General features: G+C 51.8%; 2 protein-coding genes across 3 annotated transcripts; one reads left to right on the top strand and one right to left on the bottom strand.

Annotated features, from left to right (window-relative positions):
- The first annotated feature begins 52 nt into the window (after positions 1–52).
- LOC118689919 (galactose-3-O-sulfotransferase 2-like) lies at positions 53–7,637 on the top strand. Its single transcript, XM_036388390.1, has 5 exons — positions 53–81; positions 4,139–4,249; positions 4,912–5,076; positions 5,509–5,830; positions 6,783–7,637. Exons 1-5 carry the CDS (start codon positions 53–55, stop codon positions 7,635–7,637), a joined length of 1,482 nt encoding a protein of 493 aa, XP_036244283.1.
- A 2,024-nt stretch (positions 7,638–9,661) lies between these two features.
- On the bottom strand, positions 9,662–21,177 carry LOC118690414 (aquaporin-12-like). Of its 2 annotated transcripts, XM_054515896.1 has the most exons (4): positions 16,990–21,170; positions 12,408–12,876; positions 11,449–11,565; positions 9,662–10,614 (listed from the first exon to the last, which is right to left on the bottom strand). In XM_054515896.1, exons 1-4 carry the CDS (start codon positions 16,990–16,992, stop codon positions 10,433–10,435), a joined length of 771 nt encoding a protein of 256 aa, XP_054371871.1. In that variant the 5' UTR covers positions 16,993–21,170; the 3' UTR covers positions 9,662–10,432. The 2 variants fall into 2 exon arrangements, with proteins under 2 accessions (XP_054371871.1, XP_036245170.1); XM_036389277.2 differs by having other exon boundaries at positions 12,408–21,177.
- Position 21,178: the final 1 nt, after the last annotated feature.

Here is a 21,178-nt window from a genome sequence, read left to right as displayed (position 1 = left end):
GTCTCCTGGGCGGGTGATAACCACCTGCTCCCAGCCAAGGCTCCAGCTCACCATGCTGAAATTCAAGAGGTATTTGATCACGTAAGTGGAATCTTTTTATGTATTTATTTAAGTCAAATACTATTTCCCTAAGTAAAATTCTCTTTCTGTCCTACCTGGAGGTGATGTTCTGATGTCCTTGCAGACCCCTCCATGTTGGGAAACAGCTGAAGTGGTGAAGGGAATGGGCAGGGAGATGTTTCTGCTCCTCATCACTGCAGGGCAGTCTGGGGCGATGGGGATTTTCCCTTCTGGTGATGCTCCAAGGGCAGCTGGAACACTGCATCTTTTGTGAGGCTGTTGCCACAAAGGAAGGAGAATGGCACAGACCTTGGCAGGGCACTGATCGGATGCTGGTCCCTCCTGCAGCATCCCAGGTGAGGGATCACCAGAGGAGTAGATGTGGAGCAGAAATGTGTCTCTGGGCAAGTTTTTCACATGGCAGCCCCTAGGGTGAGGTGCCCCCTTCCACAGGCTCTGATTTGGACAGGAGGGATAAGGGAAGGGCAAGGCTTGACTCTGCAGCAGAGTGCTTTGGCTGGGGGAGAGCTGCAGGGTGAGAGGGCTCAGGGTTATTCCCAACCTAGCTATCAAGTGTAGGGTGGGCACTGATGCAGGCAGGCAGTGCCATTGTGCCCTTGCTGTGCTAGTTGAGCATCCTGCTGACCATTTTGCCCAATTTCTCATTTACTGCCAAAAAAATTGGCTCCAGTGAGTGGTCAGAGGGAGCAGGGTGTAGCTGGTGTACATACTCTGTACATTAATTCCTTGTGCAACTTTGCTCACTACCTGGAGAATATCTGGGCACAGCAAAACTGTAAAATCTTTTTCTGCCACTCACCTGCCTGGTGAGCTCAGCCTCAGCACCTGGCTGGGACCCTGAGGGCCCTGAAACATCCAGCCAGCCCCATCCTGGCTGGGGTTTTTGTCTCTGGGCTAGACAGGGAAGGGCATGGGCTGGAGGGAAGATCTGCTTGGAGCAGGGGGGGAGTAACAGAGGGGAAATCTGCAGCCCTGCTGAGAACAAGTGGCACCCTCTGCCCTGCTGGGGCTGGCACTCAGACAGCTGGAGCACCATCCCTTGCAAAGATTTGACCATCAGTTCAGGTTTGGATTCAATTCCTGGAGCCAGCATAGGGGGATCCAGCTGCTCTGGCTCTTCCACTGAGCCCTTGCAGCCAAAGGCATCTTTGGGGTGCTGCATCCAGCTCTGCACCCTGCTTGTCACTTCTGGAGGTGACAGCACCCAGGCTCTGGTCTGAGGGGGCTCTTCAGCTATCACCTGCCCACAGATGGAGGCATCTCCAAAGACTCTGCAAGAGCTGGGCTTGCAGCCCAATCTGCCCTGCAGGGCTCCAAGTGCAGCCTGGACACCTTCCTGGTGCTCTGGTCTCAGGTGTTTAACTCTGCCCCAAGATACACAGCTCTGATCCCATCCCAGAGTGTAAATGGAGAGCAGGCTGTGCAGCACAGAGGGCAGCTGAGCCTTTTGAAAGTTTGTTGTTCAGGTACTTCTTGCCAACCTGCTCCAGCCTCCAAGACAAGGGCTGCTCATGCACCATTTAATGGGTGTTTTGCTGCCTTCAGTGCAACTTCTTGGCAATTTGAGCGCTGCCACTTTCTCAGCACACCCTCCTTGATGTCCCTGTATCTCACAGAGCCAGCCCAGAGGAGGAAGGAAAGGCTGTGGCTTTGTGCCAGCCTGGCCTGCCCCAACACATGTCAGCTCAACACGTGTTGCGTGTTCTCAGCTGGGTGTTCCACCAACACACCAGCCACCTCAAAAGAGCCAAAGGACCTGGATCTTTCACAGATTCTCTCAGGTTGAAAGTTTAGGACCTCTGTAGAAGCAAGGCCAGGATTATACCTGCACCAGATCCAGATAAGGGAGTGGCAGAGGGTGCTGTCCCCAGCCCTGCCTGGGGGTAAGTGTTCCATCATTCTGCCTTCACTACTGGGTGCTCCTGCAGGTCCCCCCGAGAGTTTCTCTGTACCATTAAATATCACAGTGGTGCAGCTCTTCATTCCCTCATTGCTGCTTGTCCTACCATGGTCAGCCAGACAAAATGATGACCAGCCTTGCCTGGAGTGATGGGAAAGGCAGATCAAGTCTCCAACCATCACTTCATTCTGGAGCATCTCCTCCCTCTGTGGTCTCTCTGATCTTCCACATGGAGTTATTTTAACAAACCTTTCCTCACACCAGCTCTGGTCTCTGCTTCAACCCTCCCTCTTTAACATCTCTTGGCATTTTAAGCTCTGTTTAAGCATTTGGCATTTTTCTGCTCTGTTATTTGTCACATCTGTTAATCTCTGACCTCACAAGGGTTTCCTTGTGCTACTGGCATGGCCATGCAGTGACCCACACGTGCATCTGCCACCTCCTGTCTCATCTGAGCTTGGCAGCCTGCTCCTCAAGTGGCAAAGAGCATGGGCATCTCCAGGTTGCCACGGGGATCGGGGATGCTGTGATGGGCAGTAATCCCATGCAGCGATGACACATTTTGAATCCTCAGCAGCACTGCCACGGCCTAAGACCTCCCAGCCTTTCCAGTCCTGAGTACCTCAGACACTAAAATCCTCCTGGGAGCAGCTGGGAGTTTCAGCTCAGTGAAGGCACATTTCTGGGAGCAGAGCAGAACCGTGTCCACGAGTGTCCAACCACTGCAAGCAGTGCTGTCATTATCAAACCACTACTTAATCATGACAGCTGATGATTTTCCTGGAACAAAGCCAGTTTCTGAGTAGCAAACCTAAATTCCTGACCTGTACCCATGGGATGCACATGACCCCTTCAGACAGCCCACATTTGTGTCACTGCTGCCTCACCAAGAGAGCTCACAGCAGTGCCCAGAGCAGGATGTAAAGCACCATGGAGGTGAGGAAGCTCTGGGACAAGCAGCTCTGTGCAGTCCCAGTCCCACTGTCCTGGTCCAAAGCTGACTACTGCAGGCAGGCAGAAATCCCAATGAACACAGGTTGGATGAAATGTGGCTTCCAAGCAGGCTGTGCCCAGATTTCTGCTGTCATTAATTCCTCCCATTTAGATCCTTGCTGCCTTTGAGTCTCCCTCCCTGAGAGGGGAGAGCAACCACCTGGGGCTGACTGGCTGGACTTCCCCCACAGCAGAGCCCAATCCCAGAGGGTTTAACCAGATCTTCAGGACAAATCATCTCCTGTTATGCCACAATGAGCTCCCTGGGGAAAACCCAGCAGAATAATGGCATCATTCAGGTTGCAAAAGCCCTCAAAGATCATTGAGTCCAATCTTTCCCCCAACACTGCCAAGGCCACCACTAACCCATGATTCCAAGTGTCACATCTCCTGGGACTGGACAACCTTTACGTGAAAAAAACCAAATAAACAAATCCTTTTTTCCAGGAAATTCAGCCCCTCGACTGTTCCACTGAAGATTAAAGCTACAATCAAGCTCCACCAGGGTTTGCAGCAAGCCCTACAAACAGAAGGAGCCCTCTGGCAGCATTTCCATGGCCTTAATGTCACCATACACAACCCAAAGCCTGACAGCACAATTCTGATGGCCTGAAGAAATAACACTGTTGTTGTAGACATGGCTAAAATCAGACCAAAACCCAGGCACTGCTGGGGCCCTCATGGTGGCACCACATCTGCAGCCACAGCTGGAGCCTGTGCAGATGGCAGTCCAACAGCAGAGAGTGGGGAGAGCAGGGAAAAAAGAGTTTTATTGTCCAAGACAAGATCCTGATCCTTCTTGGCCAGGCAGGGCAGGGAACACACAGGCAGTGCCCTGTTCCTGCTGCCCGGGGGGAGCTCTGGCTGCTCCAGGAAGGTGTCCCTGAGCAGCCAAGGGACTCAGTGGTTATCACTGTTTGCTTTTCAGCACAATGCCTGTGGCCCATCTGGAAATTTCCACGAGGCTGCACTGCTGGGGCACAGCCTCGGAGGTTCCCCAGTTATCGCTGCCTCTGCATCATTTCCACCCCTGAAAACGTGACCTTACCTTAAATATAAAAAAAAAAAAAAAGCCTCAAGGTGCCTCTCCCACCTGCCTCACACACACCACTGGTCTTGGCTTTTCCTCCCCACAAATGGGCTCAAATGTCTGTTTCCTTGCAGGAAGCTGAGTGCAATCTACAGGTGCCAGCCAGGTCGGCTCTGGATCTCCTTCAGCCTCCTCATCCTCCTCCTGGTCACACTTCAGGTTGTGGAGAAGCTGCAGCCTCTTGGGTAGGTCCTGAACACAATTATACACCTGCACCTCCTTCTCCAGCCTTTTGCTGGCCACTGAGGTGGGCTCAGAACTGCCCTCCTGAAAACCATCCAGCAGGGTCTTCCTTAGACAGGGAGGAAAATCCAGGGGAGAGAGGGCCCTTTGGGGGTCCCACAGCCCACCCCTGTGCCCTGGCCAGAGCTGAGCCCACCCTGGGTCATACAAGGCTGCTCTGGGCTTTGTCCTGGCTTACCACAAAACTTTATAGCCCTTAAGCCCAGCCCTCCCAGTCTGGGGTTATCTGCAATGGTTCCTCCAGCTTCTCCAGACCACCAGCTCTTCTCTCTCTCCTTGTCTTCTCTTGCTCTGCCCCTTCCACCATCCTGTCATGCTCCAGCAAGACAGAAACACTGCCACATCACTGCTGACCTGTCCTTTTCCTCTTCATAGAATCATTAAGGTTGTAAAGGACCTGCAAGATGATCAAGCCCAAGTTCTTGCACCCCCACCCCCCAGCCCTCAGGGCAGCAATGAAGCCCATCAGCAAGGCCACCCACCCCATGAAAAGGAGGGAACGTGTTTTGGGTTGACTCTGGGGGGTGAGGGGGTTCATTGGGCTGCACCCTCTGCATTGTCCTCCCACCTCCTGCAGCTGAGCTTTGTGTCCTCCACATCACAGGAGCTGCCAGTGTGAGCTGGAGCGGGGTCTGCAGCAGACCACAGGCCACGAGCTCAGCTCTGCCCTGCACAGCCCCCACCTGCTGTGGGAGGATGACTCCCCTCAGGGGCAGAGGAAAATTGAGCCAGCCCCCACCTCGACCGAGGATGTTTCCAGGATGCATCTGTACCTCAGACAGGAGACCCCTCCGGGCAGCAGCCAGGAGGAGAGCTGGATGCAGCAGCCTGGGGAGGGCAGTGAGAAGGTGAGAGCCCATCTGTCACCCACAGAGCTGAAACCCCAGTTTCCTGGCCTGGAAAATGCAGCCAGAGAAAATCCTTCTCTAAGCCCTCCCGGGAGGGTCGCCGCAGATTTGGCAGAAGGTGTCACCAGCAAGTTCATCATCTTTGCAAACAGGCTGAGCACAGAGGAGCAGAGGGGAATGTCCCCACCTGGAATGGTGCAGGTGGAGGTACAGAGCCAGACTCAGCCTCAAGCTGTGAGTTCTCTCCACCCTGAGTGGGGCACCTCATTTATACAGCCCATCCCAAACTCACCCCAACCTCTGCAGGCAGAGGATTCTTACAAAACAGACCTGGGGACAGGATTTCTCCTAAGCTGGACAGAAGCCTTTCAGATCCAGGAGGTAACAGCTGGAGAAGCCCAGCAGGCCAGAGGAGTCACCTCTCAAGGGAAGACGTGCAAGCCCAAGACTGACATTGTTTTCCTGAAGGTCCACAAGAGCGCCAGCAGCACGGTCATGAACATCCTGTTCCGCTTTGGGGAGATGCACAACCTCACCTTCGCCTTCCCCCAGGGCGGGGGCTTCCAGCTCTACTACCCCCACCACTTCCTGGCCAAGTTCGTGCAGGGCTTCTCCCCTCTGAGCCCCCGGCAGTTCAACATCCTCTGCCACCACATGCGCTTCCTGCAGCCGGAGGTACGGGCAAAGCTGCCACCCCTGGGGGCACGGGCAGGGAACGGGGACAGGGGCTCGGGGGGCACAAGGAGGGGCACCTGTCGAGCACATCAACTCTGCAGGGATGAACTAAAGAGAGGCAGGATTGCCCACGGGTACCTGGTGTGTTGTTGGCACCTCCTGAGAGATTCTGTGAGAGGGTTTGATGAAGCTGTGCTGCGAGCCATGGCAAAGTGGGAGACAGCACTTGTAGCAGCCAGCAACTCTCATCTCTTTCTTGTCTGGTGAGCCCTGGGACATGTCCTGCTCCCTGGACAGGCCCAGAGGGAACCAAGAGGAGAACAACCAAAGTGCATCAGCTCAGGTCAGCTGTGCCCAGCATCCACCCCTCTGGGTGCCACCTCAGGACAGGTGGAGATGGGTAAAAGGAAGAAGATGGGGAGTATCTCCATCCCAGCCCAGCCACACAGCTGTGGCAGCCCACTGTGGGGAGCTTTACTCACTGCTCTCCCCGTGTGACTCTTCTGGAGCTCCATATAGTTATCATCTTATCACAGGGGTTCTGTACTGTTATCTCCTTATCTCAAAAGTTTCACAGTGTTTCTCATGGGCACCTCCTCAGAACACTGCCTCTTTCTTCTTCACAAAGCAGCCAACCAACTCCAGTTCCCTCCTCAACCAGCCACCCCACTCTTTTATAGCACTCTTCTTCTCATTGCTTACAGCTGTGGCCTGTTAAAGTCAGGCCTGTTCCTAATCTTTGATAATTGGCCCAGCTGCAACTCCTTAGGGGTAAGATTACTTTCTACACTATCTTTATTTTCTTATATTCTATCCCCTACATCCCTACAGCTCCTTTGATGAGCTGCACCCTGAAATCCTCCCCAGCACCCACCTCTGCTCACCAGCATTGTGGGTGAGTGGGTCCCTTCTCCCTGCCCCACCTTCAAACCCTCCTTTTCCTCCTCCGCAGGTGCAGAAAGTGGTGCCCAGCTCTGCCGTCTACTTCTCCATCCTGAGGAACCCCGTGCAGCTGATGGAGTCCTCCTTCGTGTACTACAAGGGCGCCTCGGCCTTCTCGCGCGTCCGCAGCCTGGAGGAGTTCCTCAGCCAGCCCTGGCGCTACTACGACCCCGCCAGGGGCGACCGCCACTACGCCAGGAACCTCATGACCTTCGACTTTGGCTTCAACCCTGACGGGGACGTGTCCCCCGAGCGGGTGCAGCTCATGCTGAAGGCCATCGAGGCGTCCTTCGACTTCCTGCTCATCTCCGAGTACTTTGACGAGTCCATGGTGCTGCTGAAGGAGATGCTGTGCTGGGACCTGGACAGCGTCGTCTCCTTCCCGCTCAACAGCCGGGACAGCAGCACCAAGTCCCCGCTCCCGGACTCTGTCGTGGAGAAGCTGAAAGCCTGGAACAGGCTGGACTGGGAGATCTACACGCACTTTAACAGGACCTTCTGGGAAAGGCTCGACCGCCTCATCGGCCGGGAGCGGCTGCGGCGGGAGGTGAGGGCGCTGCGGCAGCGGCGGGCGGAGCTGGCCCGGGCCTGCCTGCAGGGCACGGGCAGCGTGGGCCCCAAGGACATCAAGGACAGCTCCCTGCGGCCGCTGCAGCACGGCGGGGCCCGGATCCTGGGCTATAACCTCAAGCAGGGCTTGCCTCGGGAGCTGGAGCGGACCTGCCGGCGGCTGGTGACGCCGGAGCTGCAGTACAGCAGCCTCCTCTACAAGAAGCAGTTCCCGCCGCCGCCGCCGCCCCCTGAGAGCCCCCGGCCCGCTGCCTCCCCAGCCCGGCCTCACCGGCCGGAGCTCACCCGAAACTGAGAGCCCCGGCCCGCTGCCTCCTCAGCTCCATCCTCCGCAGCGGCCGGAGCCCACCCGAAACTGAGCCCTCCTGGACCCTCGGGCATCCTTCTCCATCTGCTGAGGACAGCGAGGCTCGGCCCTCAGGCATCCTTCTCTATCTGCTGAAGACAGCAGGGCTCGGCCCTCAGGCCGGGGCTGCCCTGCCGGAGCCCTCTGTCCGTGCCCCGCTGGGCACAAGCTCCGGACAGGCTGCAGAGGGGGTCCCAGGGGCTGGACAGGACTTTTCCAGAGGGAAATCCCCTCAGACAGCAGCTGGAGCCTCAGGACAGCACCGGCTCCAGCAGCGAGGAGCAGGTCCAGGAGGGCAGCCCAAATCATCAGCCCCACAGTGGGGTGTGACAGAACAGGGCCAAGCTGTAAATCAGAGCTGTGGGCAAAAGATCCCAAAAGATCCCAGCGGGATTGACTCTCCCAAAAAATCCCAGCAGGATTTATTCTCTCAAAAAAATCCCAGCGGGATTGACTCTCCCAAAAAAATCCCAAAAGGTTTGATTTACAGCGTGAGAATGAGTCTGTCTGTGCAGCTGCACCGTGCCCCTGCCCCGTTGATATTACCATGCTGGAAAAGCAGCCTCTTAATTAAAAATAACAGTCACTGTCACTCCTTAAATTCCTCTTAATTACATCAGTCTGCTCAGTAGATGACCTCCTCAAAAGCCCCAGAAGCACATCCCAAACATTTGAATGTGTCCTAATATGTCCTGAAAAGTGGGAGGGAAAAAAACCCCAAAAAAACTCCAAAACAAAACAAACAAAAAAAACCAACCAACAAAAAAACCCCCAACCAACCCCCCCCCAAAACAAACCAAAAAACCCCCAAAAACAAATAACCCAAAAAAAGTCCAAAAAACCCCAAAGAAACAAAAAACACAAACAAAAAACAAACCAGAAAAAAGGGAGTCCCGAGCACTATTTTGTGCTGACTCTGTGATCACAGGTTGCCTATGGATGCTGAATTTATAGGACCAGCATCCTATTCTGCAATGTCAGACTCAAGTTCCACCCCTGTGTCCTGGGAAATATCCCACAGGAATGGCTTGTGGAGGGCAACCCAGCCTGATTTTTCCATCCTGCACTTCTCCTTGAATCAAAAGCAGAGCCAGCAAATCAGCTGGGATAAACAGGAGCCCCATCTGTGGCTTTTCAGCATGATTTCCAAACCAAAAAAGGTTCTGAAAAAATTGCCCAGAGGGATCTGGGCATCCCAGGGTGTCCCTGGGGCAGGTACAAAGAGTCGCAAAGGTTTCAGCTTCCACCCAAAGGTCTCCTGCTCAGTTTAGCCAGGAAAAAAGCCAGACTGTGCTCCCAGAGGCTTTCTTGGGGCAGTGCCAGGCATCCAGCCAGGCACAAGGAGAGGGCACCATTTGGGGATTTTGCTCCTTGGCCTTGGGGTATTCCATGAAGTTTCATCTCTGGGGCATATCTGTGCATGGCTGTGTTGGTCCCTTCCCTCGTTTCTCCTGTTGGGATGTGGGGTGGGTTCATGGTGTCAGAGGTCTGGGGTTCCTGCAGGTGCCTCCAGAGGGCAATCCCAGAGGAAATCACCTGGGATGGGCAGCCCAGAGGCCCAGCAGCACCCTGGGGATGTCTCCCCATGGACACAGCAGAGGGGAGGGAGGAGCAGGGCTGCACACTGGGTACCAAACCTGCATCTGACACCTCCACTCCAGGTTTTCACTGAGTGCCTCTTGCTTATTCCCTGTTTGCACCTCAGGAAATAGGAGCAGGTGATTCCTGTCAGGAGCTCAGATCCAGGGCAGAGGTACTGGAACAGCCAGAGCATCGCAATGTCCCTGTGCTGTCACCCAGGGTGCAGCTCCCATGGGGTGCCCTGGCCCCAGCACAGCCTGGGGGGATCCCCATTGCCAGGAGGTGTTTCCCCCCTTTCCAGAGCAGGCAGCAGGAAGGGCAGAGGTGGTTTGGGCACCACAGTGACTCCCATTTTCAGGGATGTCTCCCAGGAATGACATCACTCACCCAAATGCCAACCACAGCAATTTATTTTTCCCCCCCCCACAAACTGTAATTTTATAGTTAGGAGTATTTCACCTAGACATGGAGCAGAGCACAGGGATGCACAGAAGCTGCCTGGGTCTTTTTTTTTTTTTTTTCCCCTAACCATAGACCCTTTTTACACCATTTCTTGATGGTTTACAGCACCAAAACCCTGTCTAAGCACATCCCCAGAGGAGCAGGTCCTCCCGTGGCCAGTGAACTCTCTTGCTTTGGAGCATTTTTAATTCCTCTCCAAGACTTGCCAGGTTCAGCCTGTGCAACTCAAGAACTTCAGGCCAAGTTTAACTCAAACCCCACCAATTTTTAACCAGTATCCATTAATAACTCAAAAGATCAAAGCCTGTTTCCTCCCCATCCCAAGTGTCGAGGTCAGTTACTGGCTTATGCTTTTTTTTAGGGCTGCAAGAGACCCAGTGGGGTTATTGCAGGCACTGCACGATGCAATAACCCCGGGTTGCTCAAGCCTGCCCACGGAACGGTCCCAGCTCTCTGTAAAATTCCTGGCAGCACAAGACAACCAGCAATTTATGCAAAAGCGTTCCGTGTTTTCTCTCTGAGCCAGCAGTGTGGGCTTGAAACATTTCGGGCTCTCCAGGGAGGCTTTCAAAGTAATTCCCAAAGGAGCTCAGGGGCATCCTGCAGGATTCCTTTGTGATTCTTAAAGGACTGAACGAGCTGCAAAATCCTCCGCACCGGGAAACCCTTTCCCAGGAAAAGGGCTGCCGGGACCTCTGGGCTCAGGCACGGGGCTCCGAGTTGTTCTTCCCTCCTTTCCTCTTCTTCTGTGGTTTGTCACCCTCCACCTGCGCTGTCACCTTTGCCTTGGGCACTTTGTATTTGCTCTTCTGGCTGTAGAGGAGGTTTTTCTGGAAGAGGCGTGGGATGTTGCCCTGGAACAGCAGGAGGGCAGCGAGCATCCCTGCAATGAGAGCACAGATCCCTTCCGAGTGCTATGTGGAGAATCTCCAGCCTCCCCACAGCTCAGCAGCGGTTTTGGGTCCTTGTCACAACCTTCACCATGACCAAAAGGCAGCTCAGCACCACTGCAGTCCCCACTGAGAGCTGAGGGACCCTCGCTGTTCTGCTTTAAAGAGAATTTACCACTCTTATGTCCTTAACATAACAAACAATGCTTGTTTTGACCCATAAACCACTCCAGTTTTCTGGCAGAGAATCATTAAAGTTGGAAAAGTCCTCTGAGCCCATCAAGCCCAACCATTCCCTCATCGTTGGTCGTGACCCCAGTGCCACATCCAGGTTTTTAAATCCCTGCAGGGACAGTGTCTCCACCACTGCCTTCAGCAGGGTGCCAGTGCCTGACCACCCTTCAGGGAAGAACTTTTCTCAATACCCGACCTAAACTTCCCCTGGGGCAACTTGAGGCTGTTCCCTCTTGTCCATCTGGGAGCAGAGCCCGACCCCCCCCTGCTCCACTCTCAGCACACATCCAGGTCCCCATGACCACACTGGAGCTGGGGACAACCCCAAAGCACAGCTCAGCCTGCCATTGCCCTAAAACACCTTTGCTAAACCTCCGACTTTGGCTTCAGGGAGATTTCTGCCCTCGTACCACGCAGAAGTTGGATTTTAAAAAACTGGATAGCAGAGATGACCCCAGAGCCAACGAGGCAGGATGAAAAGTGACACTTGCCACTGGCAACCCCAAATTCAGCTCTTTGCCAGAACAGTCCATGTTACACTGAGCATTTCTGCCTTGTCCCCATGCCAGCTCCTGCCCCTGGGAAGATCTCACCTGCGAGGGGACCCAGCCAGTAGACCTGGATGTAGTCCCAGAAGCTGCTCCCCGAGCAGTGGAAGGTGGTGGCTGTGGCCAGGGCAGGGTTGAAGAAGGCCCCCGTGTACGGTCCAGCTGTGTGGGAAGAGAAACGTGGCCAACAGTCCCACTGCATCCTCTGGAACACTGAGAAAGGGCTGAGACCCCTCCTGTCTGCCTTCTCAGACTGGGGAAATCCCACCCTTGTGGCCCTGAGCTTTGTGGGAAGCAGGAAAGCTCAGTGCAGGACTGGGGGATTGCAGTAGGGGAGGTTCCAGGGAAGGGATCCCAGTCTTGAGCTACAGCTCTGAGCCAAAATTCACCTGCAGCCTGTCACTGTCACATTTTCTGAAAAAATCCCCTTGCCCAGGATTCTTCTCCTGGGAAGCTGAGAAGCCTCAGAGAAAAAGGAAAACAATATTATCTCATTTGCTTCTCCTGTGTTTTGCTGCTTTGGAATGTGTTTGGAGATTGTTTACCCACAGGTGATTGTTTCATTGGATTCTGCTGTGAGTTGTTTTCACTCTTTGGTCAATGAGAGCCAAGCTGTGCTGGGACTCTGGAAAGAGTCACGAGTTTTCATTATTATCTTTTAGCATTCTGTAAGTATCCTTTCTATATTCTTTAGTATAGTATTCTTTTATATAATATAGCATCATAAAATAATAAATTAGCCTTCTGAGAACACAGAGTCAGATTCATTCCTGCCTTTGTCTGGGAACCCTGCTAATACAAGAGCAGCCCAGATAGCCCAAACTGCCACCCTCATCCCAAAATGAACACTTCCCCAAATAACAGAAAACAAACACCTTAGTAGTCATTACCTTGTTAACCCCTACCTCTGCAGTCCTGGAAGATGTAAAACAGGGGGCTGTTCCTCCCCCCAAATGAGGTATTTTTCCAAATGACTGAGGAGAAGAAAGGCCAGTGCTGCTCACCTGTGTAGGTCAGGAAGGTGACAGTGGCTGCCAGCGCAGGGACCCGGTACAGGGGGTGACTCTGTCGCACCCTGAGGAGGATGAGGTGGAACAGGAAGGAGCAGGAGCCCTCCACGAAGGCAGCATGGGGCAGGGAGGCATGGATGGAGGAGCTGCACTCGGGAGCGATCAGGTTCTGGATGAAGTGCAGCTGTGTCAGCTCCCAGGACCAGTAGAGCCGGGTGAGAGCCCAGCCTGTCCCTGCACCCACACCCTGGGCCAGCAGCTTGGCCGCTGTGGCTGCCAGGCTGGACTCCAGGAGCAGGAACTCCTGCAGGGACACCGTTGGGTTGGCAGATGCTCCATCCAAAGAGGCGCCGTGGACAGCAGAGAGGAGGAAGAGGAGGGTCAGGACCACGTCCAGGCCAAAGCCACCACCCCAGGGGCCGATGTCCATCAGCATCCTCAGCTCCAGGCAGCTCATGCACAGCTGGAAGGAGCCAGCAAATTCCCTGACAAGGCAGCCATGTGTCCCAGGGGACAGAAGCCTCTTGGAAAGCCACCTGAGCAGCTGGCACACCCCAAAAGCCAGGAAGAAAAAAGCAATGGAGACATTCAAGCCATCCATAGTGAAGGCTGTGCTGGGGGCAGCCTGGCAAGGAGCAGAGGAAGCTCCTGCACCTCCTCTTTATAAAGCCAAGCAAAAGCAAACGTGGCACAGCCCGACAGGCCTGGGAAGGGCCACATGTGTTGCCCCCATGGGACAATGCCAGTGGCACAGGGAGCTGCTGGACTCACAGCAGCTGGAGCAGCCACCAAGCTGTTTGTCCCAGGAAATCCTGGTGTTATCTCCACCAGGCACTGAGCCCCCAGCCCTGGCATTCACACCTGAGAGCCCACAGCAGCTCCCCAGAGCTGACAGCTCTTCCAGAAGGAACAAAAAACTTCATTTGCTTTCTGCTTGGCTCCAATGCCTGTGGCTGCCCCTGGATCTCTGGAAGTGTTCCAGGCCAGCTTGGACAGGGCTTGGAGCAACCTGGAATAGTGGAAGGTGTCCCTGCCCATGGAAGGGGTGGAAAGAAATGGGTTTAAGGCCCCTTCCAACCCAAACCATTCTGGGATTCCATGGTAAACAACACATGATGCATCTTCTGGGTCATTTCCCTGATCTGCAGCAGAAGTGTCACCACTCTGAACCCACATTTGCCATCTCTACAGGACAGGCAGTGCTGGCAGGTAACCCAGCTCCTCTCACTGCCCTTCACACACACAGAGCCACAGCTTTGATTTGGGCCATTTTATTTCCCTTTGTGTCATTTATAAAAGAAATTACCAGGAAACCCAGGTTTGAAGCACACTTGGGCAGGGATGAGGCTCTTCATACAGTTCAAGGTGGCTCCAGCAGAGCAGCCCAAGCCAGGAAAAGCAGGAGCAGATGCCTCAAATGCATTGGAGCCTCTCCCTCAACAGCCTTTGGCAGCAGAGAAGAAACAGGACATTGTGGGGATGCTTGTGAAGGGCACAGCTCAGCACCTCCCCCTGCACCACCCTCCCTCCTCTCACCTTTCCACCCACCAGTGCCCACCCTGGAGGGGTTTTGGGAAGGGCCCATGGGATCACTGCTCACAGCCCTGGCTTTGGGAACCATGGGAGGTCTGGGCAAGGAGAGGGAGAAGCTGCCAACCACCCATCATCCAAGCCCTCCTCTCCTCCCACCCAAACCTTCTGGCCAGCCTGCCTCAGAACTTCTCCCATTTTAACCCTTTTTGCCACAATTCACTCTCCAGATGGCAAGACAAGCACCCATCTTTCACCTCAAATGAACAAGCACTTTGCTTGAATAACAGAAGATGAAATATTCTTTAAGAGTCTCATAAATTAGTAATTTTGTCCTGAAGAAAATTGACCTCTGGCAGCAACAAAGTGCTGGTCAAAGCTACTGCAAAACCAACCATAAAATACCCAACATCACAATCCAACTCAATTCTTTCCACCTCCCCTCCCTCCTCCTGTGTTTCTCAGGAGTACAGAAACCAGTAAATTTTCCTCTTTAGAAACAAAACCTCACAAGGACCCAGCAACACAGCCCAAATCCAGTCCCTGGAAAAGAACCACCAGATCATAGGACACAGACTGGCAAAACTGGGAAAGAAATTCCAATTTTTCCTTCCCCCAGAAATGGATTTTCCCCTTCTTCTCAACCATTGTAAGAGCTGGGCCTTAGGAAATAAACATTCCAAGGTTTAAAAACTATTTCCCACCCATTCTTGCAATTCTGCCCATGGCACAGTTGTGGGACATTTAACCCAGGCTGGAGAGAGGAACTGGGAGCTGTTGATTCCAAGGATAACTACAGGATTAAACAAAGCCAGGGGCTCATTCCCTCATTTGTGTTAGTGCTGACAGCAGACCCCATGCAGCTTTGCAGGGTTGCTCTTCTAGGAACAAAACTATCTAAAAATTCCAATATTCCCACCAAAAACCCCTTTTCTGTAGCTGGAACATCAGTGTCCTTCTAAACCAATCATGTTTCCAGGGCTTAAAATGCAAGTATTGAAGTTTAGCCACTGGACAGGAACAAGCTGGCACTTCCAGATTTCAGCAAAATAAACACTCCCCAAAAACACTGAACAGTCACAAGAGCTGAGCAGAACCACCCTGGCTCCCTTGATCTTTTTGCCCTCAAAGAGGCAACAGCTACAGGAAAAAAGAGTTAGGAGGTTATTTAAGGGAAGTTTTACTGGGCAGAGGGTGGATTAGAGCTTTCCAGGAGCAGCCACATGTTCCCAGCTGCTGAGACAAGGCAGCAGGAACCTGGGGCAGGTTTCCCTTCATGGTCAGGCAGGAAAATGGCTCCAGGGGATCCAAGAGTTAATTGTGCTTTGTGAAAGAACCCAAATCCTTAGAATGAGCATTCACTGAAGGGAAAAAACAACAAAGATGGGTCATCCTTGGCTCTAGAAACCTAAAGGAATCCAGAAGACATCAGTCCTGAGGAAGGTCAGCCCTGCACATGGTGTGGACACATCTCCCCTGAAGACCATTCCAAGGAGCTGCCCTGAGTCCCCCCTCAGTGTCCTCAGCATTGATCCACAGCTGGACCAAGCTGGAGTCACTGTCCAGAGCCCTCCAGGGAACACCAGGATGTGGAGCCTGTGCACTGAGACACATCCATGCCTTGACACAGCCTGTCTGCCCTTCCCTCCTCTGCACTGACTCAACACAGCTCCAAAGCAGAAGTCTGGGGGCCCCCAAGGACAACGAGCAACTCCTAACTTCCCACTGGGAAAATCCCATCAGAAAACCCCAACCACTGGTCCCTATGGGCTGTTTTAACAGTCAGGTCAATGGGGATTTGAAATCTTGATGGATTTGATGATCCTAAAGGTCTTTTCCAACCTCTCTGATTCTGTGATTTGAGGTGATGATGTGCTGGAGGACATTCCCACTGCAGACACCAGCTGGGAAAAGCAAGACAAGCAGTGTTGGTGCTGCCCTGCTCCCTCCAACAGGCTGCAGGTGAAGAAGTCACAGAAAGTCATTGTTCTCATTTGGTGGTATTTCCCTCCCTCAAGGAAAAGAAATCTGTCCTTATGCTAGATTCAAAGCAGGGAAAACAGCTCTTAGAGAACCTGCTTCCTCCACACATCTGGAGAGCAATAGCCAGAGTTTGGCTGAGCTCAGCAAACTTTCATGCTGCTTTCTCACATGACTGAGGACAGCTGTTTTTATTAAAAATAATCTTGAGAGCAAAATGCAAGTTATATTTAAAAAGGGGAAAAAATGCAGCTGTGCAAATCCCTGGGAGCAGGGATCTATGGACAGCACAGTGCTCCAGCACAGGAGCCACTGGAACTGCACTGAAATCCAACAATGCTCTTCAGGCACCACCATGAAAATGCTGGTCCTCACTTTTCACCCACCCTGGTTTTAACCAGTGTGCTCCTGGTGCTGTCCAAACAGTTGTGCTCAGCTCTGCAGTGACTCACTGCAGCTGAACAGCAGCCCAGAAAGGGAGAAATTGCTGCCCCCAAATTTACTGCCTTCAAGAACTGTGTTTCAAATACCCAATCTCGAATAAGCTGATCTCAAGAAATGGGGCTGCTCTTGGGTTTAGCCTCAGACAGGCCCAAGTGTCAGGCTCAATGTAAGGGATGAGCAAGTTCACACAATACTTAGGAGATTTACCAAGGACTTGCAACTTTCAGCCATGCAAGCCAAATCAGCCAAAGCCCTGCTCTCCTTCAAGTACCAAAATCCCAACAGTCCTGAGGTTCCACTAAGCACCTTCTCCTCCTGTCCACTTTTCCCCCAGAAATTAAATGCCAAATCACTTAAATGCAGTGTTAAAGAACACCAGTTTAAATGCACAAAGAGTGGCTCATATAGGAAGACAAAGATACTACAACAAACCGATAACCCTGAAGAGACAGGCTCTGAGCAAACCAACATTCTCATGTGTGGGCGAGGCAGCTGCTGGAGATGAGTGGTTTCTTCATTTCCCTTTGTCAGTGGAGCAGCAAAGCCTGTACAACATGCAAGAAAGGGGAAGAGCCCATTTCCCAGCAGCACACAGGGAACACAGGACATGCCAAGTCCTCACCATTCACAGCCAAGGCAGGAACTTCATCCGGAGCCAACTGACCAGGACTCAATCCCAAAGCAAATCCCTCCTTGTCCTTGGCTGGACTGGCAGGCCAACATCCCACAGCCTTTTTGCAGGTCCAGTGGAAAACAAAAGTGGCTCTCTGCAGCCTTGGAGGCCAAGAGGCACCATGGATCTCATCCCAAATCCTCGAAGAGCTGTCGGCACCCGGTGCCCTCACTCCCATGGTCCAACACCGATCAGCGCTGACGGAGCAAACCCTGGAGCCAAATCTTCCCAGCAGCCAGCAGGACAGCTCAATTCCCATGGATCCTGTGCCAGAATAAGCAGGATAGTGGATGGTGCCCATGGTGCAACAAAGCAGAGCTCTTGGGAGCAGCTCCTGAACCACCACCACATCTCCAGAGGTCACCGGGCCCATCGGTCCCACCCCAGCACTGGCCAAGGAGGGGGAAGGTGCAGCTGGGATGGGCCAGGCTGGTGTTTGCTCTGCTCCCTTCACATGGAGGGCGAGGGATCTCTTCCACACTGGGTGAAAAGGGTGTTTTGGAGCTGCTCTCCTCCCATCAGCCATCCAGGAAAGCTTGTGGGGATCCCAAGGCTGGTACTGACATTGATGAGTAATAAAACTTTAAACAAACAGGCTGGTATAGCATAAAATTATATCCACCATCATTAAAGCATTCATAAGAAGCTTAATTACAAATACATTCTGTTAATCTCAGTAAAACACTGACACATTAACCCTTTCAGATACTCTTGTTATCAAAGGTATAAACTCATGACAGGGAAAAGGGGGGGAAAAAAACCCAAAGGTTTTTTAAAAGTTTATTTCTAGCCCTGAAAGAACAGTTATTAAACAAAGTCAACAAATACAGTAGTTAATATTGCAGTAACAATTAAATAACATAATGGGATTAAATTACACAAAAGGCAACATTAACATCTGAAGACAGTTAAAAAAATAAAAAGAAAGCTTGCACCTACTTCCATTCCCATCAACAGCATAAGGAACAGAGGGAAAAACAGACCAGAGAGATTTATTGACTCAATTCCAGCTGGAGAGACCCTTAATCACATTTTTGCTTCCTCCCCAGCCCCTCTGACAACAGGACCCATCTGCTGTAGCCAAAACTTTGCACCTCCCTGCACAGAGAGCCAGGGGGGAAGGCTCCAATTAATCTCATTAACACCTAAGGCAGGGCAAAGTGCTCATTCCCATGGTTATTTTTAATAAGAACTCTGGTTTGTTCTAAGATAACATCCCAGGAATCTCACACTCCCTGCACACTTGTACCTCAGCCACAAGCTGCCCAGCTGACACTTCACAGGGATCATGTGCACATCTGATCCCCACTCAGATCTTGGGTGGGCACCCAAGAGATGCACAGGAATCCCCACATTTGGATGCAGCTCATCCCTTCCCATCATTTCCTCCAGCTCTGGCTGGTCCCCACCTGCCACAGCAGAGCTGTCAGCCCTGCGCCCACCCCAGGACTCTGCTCTGCTCCCAGCAGGGAAAACCCACACCTTGGAGCTTCTCACCTTGCAGACACCCTCAGAAAAGCGATGCCTGACCCTCCAGACACAAAAGCACAACACAAAAACCTTCTTCTCCTGGCTCTCCTCTCCTGCCAGCCCCACCTCTGATCCCCATGGAAACCTCACCACAGAACAGCTGCTGCGTGGGGCCAGGGAGATGCTGGCACTTCCCAGCCTTGGAGCTGAACATCATCCCAGGTCACACACACACAGTTTGGGAACTTGGGACTGGGCCAAGTTTTGTGCATTAGGATGGCTGAATCTTCAGAAATCGTCTCCAAAGCAGGCTAAATTGGACAAATTTTGCAACATATGTTTTAAACCGTTCTCATTCACCAGTCAAAGTGAACTAATAAGTTAAAATTACTTATGATTTCTTGTTTTCTATTTAAAAAAGCTAAATTTATCTAGATTGTGCCATTAAAAAAAAAAAAAGATGAAAGAAAGAAAAGCTCCCATTTTAACTCTGGCACAAGGAGTTTCACCAAGTCCATTGCCAGCAATGGACAAAGAGGGAACCACTGGTACAACAGGTTTTTTCCTCAGCCAAGCCTCCTCACTGCTCCATTTGACCAGGGAGCCAGGACACACTCAAAACAGGGTGATTACAGTGCCCATGGCTCATAATAAACTTTTTTCCAGACAAATGCACTTGGATTACCTTACCTGGCATGAGACACTTCCTTGAATTTAAAATTTGAAGCCATAACTGTTCTCACACTTACAGCAAGAGAGATATATCCCTGTGAGGAACAGTTAAGATAATTAACCCAACACAGATATTAACTGCCACACAGGAGCAGAACACAAGCTGAACCTGCCCAACAAGGCACAGCCTGCTGGCCCCACAGGAGCTGTGAGACCCCAGCCCTGCTCCTTTCCACCATCCCCCCCAAACTGCCTCTGCCATCCTGCCCAGCCACTCTCACCTGGAAGTTTGTTTTGTCATACCTTGGCTACCAGTCCCCAAAATGTCATTCTCTCTAGAGAGATACTGAAATTCTCCGAAAATTATTTCTATCCCCCATAGCCAGCAATGTTTGGAAAAGTGTGCAAAAATTTTTATTCAGGGTCCTCTGTCCATACCCAACCGTAGCTCTGTCTGTCCCAGGCCCTGCCCCACTGGGAATGCAATACAATCCCACTAAAGTCACGGTTATTCTTTCACAGACTCATTTGGCACATTGGTACTACTTGGCTCTTCCTTAAACACTTGGGGAGGTTGAAATGCATAGACTGTAGCATTAGAAGGGGCACAGGCTCTGCTAAACTCAACCCTGGCAACACCCCAAGAACTCAACCGCTCAGGCTGTCGCTGTCCTTCAGAAGGAAGCCCCTATTGTTGTGTTGAAGGGTTGGCTGCAGCCATCCTGGCTAGCACAGAATCCGCAGTGACAAGATCAGAGTGACACCAGCCAGTCCAACAGGCCCCACGGTGGTCTGACAGCACTGCTTCCCCTCTGCTTCATCTCACAACTTTGGCATCTCCAGGTGTCATCATCATCTGTTCAGATCATGTTTCCAAAATCCTGTATCGTCAGTGTCCTCAGATCTGGTTATTTGTTCTTCTGGTTGCATTAGTACAAATGGAGCACATACAAAACTGGAAAAAAATAGCTCTAATACTTTAAACTCTGACAACTCCATAGGTTGATGCATTATTTGCTTGGCGGGGGGAGGAGGGGGGAAATTACAACATATACAAAAATGTATTTGATACAAAGAAGGGAAATGTAAAATAAAAAAAGTCAAAGGCACCAGCATAACTTCCAAAGCCCAAGTCAGAGCACAGATACAAGTTTGTGAACCACCCACTGCACCAAGCACGTTATCCCTCAAGCTTCTGGCCAGCAAGTCTAACAGGGGAAAAAAGAGCAGACAGGAAGACAGCTGGAATTTTTTCTTGCCCTGACTAGAACTGATCATTTGATCATAAATAAAGTATCTGACCCCAACCTACACATCCATAACCCACATCCAAAGACTTGACCGATCATTAAGGTTCTACAAAGAGGCCACATTTTTGATTTAAAAAAATGTCCACAGAGCACAGGTATGAGAAACAGCTGAATACTTCTCTTCCCCCTCTCTCTCTCGCTCTCTCCTTTTTCATCATAAAAAGTGAAAAGAATCTCCATACATTGTGATTCCTTAAGTAACCGAGTTGTTGATTCTACAGTACAGCGACAGCTAATCCGAAAAAGAAATGAGGGGCAAGATGTACCTTCACATTCGCCACACCTGCTGTGAATCTGGTCACTGGGAGCTTCCCACAGGGATTGCAGGTAGAGGGGAGGAAGAGGAGAGTCAAAGAGATCAGCAGGTAAAATTAGTACTGCCCTCTGAAAGCTTGAATCTGTCATTCAAGTATTGAAAGTACCCAGAGGGTACAACGGGAGCTGTTACAGCGAAGTCGTTAAAACCCCTTAAAGCCCCGGGCACAGCAAGTGGTATTTCTGGGCTGTCTGGGAAACAAAAAAATCAGAATAAAAAAACCCCACAAAGGCCAGTAATTCAGCCCTCAATTCCTTCTGGACCCCAGACAGGGATCTCTAGAGTCGCCACAATGTATTTGGGTGTCTTCTGGATGAGAGTTTCTTCCCTTTTGCAGACGTTTCCCACCCCCACAAAAACCCCTTCCCTC

Source organism: Molothrus ater, chromosome 10, assembly GCF_012460135.2.
Source record: "Molothrus ater isolate BHLD 08-10-18 breed brown headed cowbird chromosome 10, BPBGC_Mater_1.1, whole genome shotgun sequence".
In the NCBI taxonomy this organism is placed as follows: Eukaryota; Metazoa; Chordata; class Aves; order Passeriformes; family Icteridae; genus Molothrus; species Molothrus ater.
Note: the sequence above shows the minus strand (reverse complement) of the source record. Positions and strands in the feature narration are given on the sequence as shown.